This window comes from Oncorhynchus tshawytscha, linkage group LG20, assembly GCF_018296145.1.
Source record: "Oncorhynchus tshawytscha isolate Ot180627B linkage group LG20, Otsh_v2.0, whole genome shotgun sequence".
NCBI classification, from domain to species: domain Eukaryota; kingdom Metazoa; phylum Chordata; class Actinopteri; order Salmoniformes; family Salmonidae; genus Oncorhynchus; species Oncorhynchus tshawytscha.
In genome coordinates this window covers 7,188,760-7,195,557 of record NC_056448.1, presented here as the reverse complement: position 1 = coordinate 7,195,557, position 6,798 = coordinate 7,188,760, and the positions used below count along the sequence as shown (strand labels likewise).

General features: G+C 40.3%; 1 protein-coding gene across 1 annotated transcript; it reads right to left on the bottom strand.

Annotated features, from left to right (window-relative positions):
- Nucleotides 1-207: 207 nt before the first annotated feature.
- Nucleotides 208-5,091, bottom strand: LOC112246235 (procathepsin L-like). The gene is made up of 8 exons (XM_024414538.2): nucleotides 5,043-5,091; nucleotides 3,775-3,913; nucleotides 3,273-3,395; nucleotides 2,495-2,647; nucleotides 2,010-2,234; nucleotides 1,573-1,741; nucleotides 1,178-1,295; nucleotides 208-977 (listed from the first exon to the last, which is right to left on the bottom strand). The coding sequence occupies exons 2-8, from the start codon at nucleotides 3,901-3,903 to the stop codon at nucleotides 878-880; spliced, it is 1,017 nt and encodes a 338-aa protein (XP_024270306.2). The 5' UTR covers nucleotides 3,904-3,913; nucleotides 5,043-5,091; the 3' UTR covers nucleotides 208-877.
- Nucleotides 5,092-6,798: the final 1,707 nt, after the last annotated feature.

Below are 6,798 nucleotides of genomic sequence, written 5' to 3'. Positions count from 1 at the left end.
ATAAGCCTCTTAATAATCAATTATCTTAGAACAAATGTAATTATAGCATCTGAGTGATAATGTGTAGACTCACAAGCCGGCTACATTCACCAGTATACATTTATGATCTATAGCCATTAGTCACATGATAATGGAGTCAGATTGATGAATGTAGTTTATTATTATTAAACACAATGTGAACTCATCTACATGTGTGTGTTAGAATGTTATACATCTCCTCTCACCACCCGGAGGCATATCGCTCTCTGCATCACTAGGCTCTTGTCTAGGCATTACCATTCAACACCTTTACTCAAACACTAGCTGCAGATAAAAAAAAGCAGTGGAGGACACAAACCCAGGTGTACCGTTCTCTTTTTGTCCCTCACTTTCAGAAACAACCTCAGTCATTTCAGAGCTCTAGTCTTCCTCAATGTCTTATCATTCAGTGGTTGTTGCTCTCAGCTCCACAGAGAACGCGCCAGTTACAAAATAGACGGTATATCAACTGTACCTCAGGAATATATATATCCTGTGTCTACAACAGTGTTGTAAACACAAACAGTAAGCACAAACTGACATGTGCTAGAGAATGTAGTCTAGCTGGCCTCATCAAGTAAAGTTACAAATAAACGGAATGCTTAACTCAAATAGAACTATACACACACATACAATCGCACCGACACACATAAAATCAAGTATAAAACAAAATAGGTAGAATTTTCATAATTTCCCTAAAACAGTGTTTCTTTAAAACCCATGCAGCAGGTTTCTCTTGCGCATTTCACAGACTTAGTTAAGGCAGCACTGCAGTCGACATTGCCCTTTTTTTCAGAACGTTCGTCAAACATCTCTAAAACTCAAACTCTGGGTCTAGTGTTCGAGAACGTACAGAACACTAGACCAGTGGGTAGCTGGCTGCCGTGGCGATGCCACAGTGGTTCTTCCTGTCTTTGGCCATGTAGATGTAGCCTTTGTCTCCCCATTTCTCGCTCCAGCTGAGGAAGAGACAAAACATGTTAGTCCCACAGTTCTAGTTAGTAGGAAATTATAGATTCACTGCTGCTTTAGAGAAATGTATGACTTAGACCATAGTATCAGGACAAGAGAGGCATATTCCCCGATGAGGGAATCAACCAATCCCGTAGTGGTGACGTAACAAACAAAAAACATCCTAGGAAGATACTATGTACTGTACCTGTTCTTGACAATCCAGAATTTCTTGCCATCTACATCCTCTCCTTCAAAACCGTATCCCACCACCAGAACTCCATGGTCAAGCTCCTCACTGCTGCACTCCTCCTCATAATAGATCCCTACAGGGAGAGGACATAGTTAAATTAGTGGGCTAAGATACGGAGTTTACTTCAGTATGTAAAACCACCTGATCTCGAACCTAAGTTGGTTACTTAGCTAGTAACTAGTTAGAAATATTGGTCACAATTTACTTCAAAGACAACACCATTTGTACACGGTGAACAGGACAATAGACCAGTACAGATCACTGCTACCTCAAAAAATAGTAGGTAGGGAATCCAATCATTGCAAATAATGTTACACATAATTTAAGTTGCACCGCTAACTGCTACTCACCAGACTGGTAGAACTGGAAGGATTCGTGGCTGGCATCGATGGCGACAGCGATGGGGCCGACAGACGCCACAGCCATCATCAGAGCGTGTTCTTTGCCACTGGGGATGTCCACAAAGCCAGTTTCATTGACAGCACTGAACTCTGGTCGGTAGTGGCAAAGATCATCATCCTGAGTTAAAAGAGAAGAACAATGGCCATGATTAGTAAAAAACAACATATTCCAACTATTCAAACAAGTCGGTCATTCTTGGAGAGAAATCCCACTGTAATGAAGTGGAAACTCAAATTTTCAAAGTTGAAGTTGTAAGTCATTCCAGATCGACAGCAAAAACTGCACGATCTGGGACCAGGCTAAAAGAACAGGGCCTTACTTTTAATAAATGCATCTTCATACCCTATTATATTTGAATTCAGACTAATAGAACACAGGGCCTTACCTTGCCCACATAGGGGTAGGACGCCTCTGTGTCCAGGCCGCCGTTGTCCTTTACATACTGGAACGCCAAGTCCATGAGACCCCCATTACAGCCCTCGTTGCCCTGGGGTCTGGAGCAGTCCATCAGGTTCTGTTCACTTAGAGACACCAGATTGCCAGTCTTCCTGAATTGCTGGCCCTCTATGGCCCCGGTGGAACTGAACGCCCAGCAAGACCCACATGAGCACTGAGGGGGTAAAGGTTGTTAAACATCTTGTTACTTTTTCATGCCAGAAAACACTGACATGTGCATATTACGCTAGTAATAAATACATGAAATATATGAATATGTATGCGCAATTTGCCACCTTATCTTCTGGATACTGTAAATTACAATCATGGTAAACAGCACGCAAACAAGCCAGATAGTTCTCTGGAAGTAAAACCTTATTTAGTGACACAGCAGTGTATGGATGAGTCATGACTCATGAGTGATTCAGGTCTCACCTGGTTCTTGATGGGAGTGACGTAGCCCTTCTCTCTCCAGTCCATAGCTTCAGGGACCTGCAGGTAATTGGGTTCCATGAACAGAGAGCCCTTGTCCTTCCTCTCAGTCATCTGCTTGTAGCCATTCATGAGCTGCCTGAACTCTTCGTTGGTCTAGGGAGGAAAGAATCAGAACATGTTGAAACGTAATGTCTTCCCTGAAAAGATGTTTGTAATGTACCATCTGAATGGGAAATGTTTTTTTTTTTTAAGTCTTAGGACTGTTTTAAAAGTTGTGCACTTAGCCATAAATCCTGTGTGCATCTTTAAAAGACTACGAGTAAGTTTCAATTCTCTTCTCGGGATAACTATTCCATTCCTGCTTGCTAGTTGAAGAAACCTAACCTGCGAGTCTGAATATTCCTGCTTTCATTGTCAACGCTGACACCTGTGCCTGTGAAATATTTCATACTGTATGTGCTTCAGCAAATCTATGGCATGGCAACAAAAAGATCCAGCTATAGCACACACACAGTATGGGAAAGAGCTGCTGAAAAGTAGCTCCTGCTCCACAGTAAAATGTCTCAGCAACAGACTTGGACAGAAGCTCACTGGAACTGATATCAGCACCTGAAACTTTCTACTGCCTTTGTTCCTCCACCTCATAGAATATTAGCTCAAAAGTCCTGCAGTGTTCCTGGATATAAATATATACAAGTACAGGCATCCAGAATGCCTTTTTCCTCCAGCACCCATTTCCTCCATGTCAAGCACTGCTCAGCAAGGTGATTCTTCTTACCATGTCACCAAAGTGGTTCATGCCCAGACGATAGGAGAGTTTTCCCATAGAATGGTCCAGGTTGTGCATCTCAATCTTTTTCAGGTTCTTTTCCCAAACCATCCTTCTCCAGCCCTCCTCACTCTGTAACAATGAGTGAAAAACAGTTAGAAAATATACACAATCATATACTGTCCCAGAACTATGTTCACAATCCATGCAATTAATGATATATAGGTGTAATTTACAGCTACATGTATGCACCAATTGATCAATTTGAGCCCCTTGTTGAGAGCAGTGGAGGATGGTGGGAGGAGTCAAAGGAGGACATGCTCATTGTACTGGCTGTAATGGAACTGAGTCAAACGTGGTTTCTAAATGTTTGATACCATTCCAATAATTCCATTCCAGCCTTTACAATAAGCCCATCCTCCTATAGCTCATCCCACCAGCCTTCACTCGTTGGGAGCTACCGAAGGGTTCCTATGAGGATGTGCTCCTCTACTTGTGCTTAAACACCCACCTCATGGTAGTTCTTGCTGTGCCAGTTCTTCCACAAGTGCCAGTGACCCTCCAACTGAGAGTCAAACATAGGGGCCGCATACACAGCACTCATACAGAGCACCAACACTGCCAAGTACAGGGACATCATGGTCAAACAGCTGTGGAGAGAGAGAAAGCAGAGCTCAGTCAGCCTTGTATTTTCAGTGTAAAGAAGCTATATAGCATAAAATGTTGAATTTGTACCTTTGAAACAATGGCAGATCGTCAATGTTATATACAACAACAAAAAGTCTGGGCAGCACCTCCTACTGGAGAGTTGATCTACAGCTATCCATTTGGTCTCCCATCCAGTGTTTTAACCAAGGCCAGTTTAGCTTTGACATGTCACTGACTACTACCAATGTGGTATCTTGTGAATGATTGAAAAATCTCAATTTAATTTGTTTTTAAATTAACATTTAAAAAAAATGTTTTAAAAAATTGCTGTTACTGTGAAGTCATTCCAAAGGGTAGCTTTAACAGAGAACATTTAATTTAACCATCCTTTATAAGTCATATCAATTGTAATATTTACGCCAATAAAGCACTTGTGAAGTCATCAGCAGCTATTGTTTTAATTCAACCTAGGGTTCACAAACACATCACCTTGCACTTTCACCATCCTGTGAAGTTAATTCATCATAATGTATTTAATCTGCAGCCTAATAAACTGCATGCTTTCCCAACGAGTAGTAAAGTGAGGTCCACACTACTACTCCAAGTTTACTTCGATATGATGGCTATTATATTCACCAACAATCACATAATTAATTTTACTGACACAAAAAGACTCCACCTAGTCTAGCGTATTTTGTGTTGTCGACATTTGGAAAGTTAACTGAAAAATTGTTTCCAATCAGGTGTGTCATTACTTTTATCCGACATGTACTTTACTTGCTATACCACCGTTGGATGGAAATGTGGTTTGTGAGAACAAAACAAAAAAAGCCCCCTTCCAAACTACCTTCCTCTCGACACAAGAAAAAATATTAAACATATGGAACTAGGATACTACACTACCGGTATTCCAAATTAAATAAATTGATATCAATTACTTTATGTGATATCCAGAAATATTCGAGGAAAAGTTTGGTAACAGCCGGGAGAAAAAGCAACATCAGAAACGGTAGACTAATATTGTCTTTCTGTATCAATCAAATCAAAGAGCAAATGCCCCTGGTAAATGTAAATGTCCATAACCCAAGATCCTAACACTGTACAAAGAAGAGAATGGAAAGCAGTACTTACTTTTTCCCGTCAATTTGCAGTAACAGGGTGATGATTTCTGCTGCTGTTGTTGTGTAGTCAGTGAACAAGACACGACACTTTATACAGCCAGCTATATGTCCTATAGTGGTGGGGGCTGGCTTGTGATTGGCTGAATGGGAACCGTATCTCACACTGCCGGCCCGCTGAAAGATCATTTCAAGATCTCAGGTCCCGCCCGGCGTCAATAGCCCAGCATGTGATTCCTGACCACTTGACCGTTTTCATCGACTCCGTAAAGATAAAACATCAAATTTGATTAATCATCTTTAGTGGGTGGATTAGATTACTGGGAAGCAAAAGGGTAGAAAGACACATTGTAACATTGAGTCAGTTCCCTTACCATTTTTTCATCTTCGGTTACTTTGTAACAGTTCTCTCATCATGTGCGGGCGCGGAGGAGATATGAGAACATGGCACGCTGATGCTTATACAGCAATGACAAAGAAATAACCAGAAAAAAATGCTAAACATGTTCATTGAACAGCAATGACATGAATATGGGAAGAAAGGTTACATGTAGTCTAGTACCTGAAACTGAGTGGCCAACAACAAACGCCACATATGTTCCTGCTCTGTGAAGCATACAACAGCTTCAGTGTTTGTTCAACCATGTCCTAATATGATAGATTCAAATAATAATGAAGTTGAGAGAATGAACTAATTAACCTACATTTATCTAGCTCAAATATTAAGATTATCTTCATTCTTTAGATACTGATGAGTTATTGTGTGATACTCTGCTGTGTCAAGAAAGTTCTGATGGGCTTGTAAATCATTTGTTTGTGTAAATAATCATTCCTTTTAAACATTGATAATACATTTTAAACCCACTAAATCAAAACACACAGAAAACACACTAATCAATACATTGTTTCTAAACAATTGTGTAATGTCAGTTTTGCCTTGTCAGCATTAGGAATTTCTGCCTGTCAACCAAACATTCACACAGGAATAAGGGGAGGGATTCTCTTCTTGGGCTGCTGCTGAATCTGTTGTTACTGATAGGACACACAACACACACACACACACACACACACACACACACACACACACACACACACACACACACACACACACACACACACACACACACACACACACACACACACACACACACATACACATACACATACACACACACCCTGTAGATGTGTGGTTAGTAAAATGATTCCTTGATTGGTATTGGTGTGTCTACAAAAACACTTCAATCAATGAATGGATGGGTATTGGATGGGTATTGAAAAATTCATTAGGTTTGTTTAAGATTTCATAGTATTGATCAATCATACTAAGAAGTATGTTTTGATAACAATGCAGTCATGTATCTGTGTAACTTCAAACTTTTGCTGACACTGATTACAATCTAAACAGAAACAGATGCACTTACTCCCCCTGTCAGACATGAAGTGTACTGCAGGTAATGTAACAGTCATGACCATTGAGTTCAATACAGAGTTGAAAACCGTGCATTTGGAAAGTATTCAGACCCCTTCACTTTTTCCACATTTTGTTACGTTACAGCCTTATTCTAATATTGATTCAATCGTATTTTTTCCTCATCAATCTACACACAATACCCGATAATGACAAAGCAAAAACAGCTTTAGAGAAATGTTTGAAAATGCATTACAAATAAATAACTGAAATATCACATTTAAATAAGTTTTCAGACCATTTACTCAGTACTTTGTAGAAGCCCCTATGGCAGTGATTTACAGCCTTGAGTAGTCAAACG

What these genes read in the sequence shown, in the direction of transcription:
- LOC112246235 (XM_024414538.2), bottom strand. Translation starts at nt 3,903, where the DNA reads ATGATGTCCCTGTACTTGGCAGTGTTGGTGCTCTGTATGAGTGCTGTG. An exon ending in TGAACCACTTTGGTGACATG is followed by an intron (nt 2,648 to 3,272) that starts GTAAGAAGAATC and finishes TTTCCTCCCTAG; the next exon opens with ACCAACGAAGAGTTCAGGCA. An exon ending in TTCTGGATTGTCAAGAACAG is followed by an intron (nt 978 to 1,177) that starts GTACAGTACATA and finishes TCTCTTCCTCAG; the next exon opens with CTGGAGCGAGAAATGGGGAG.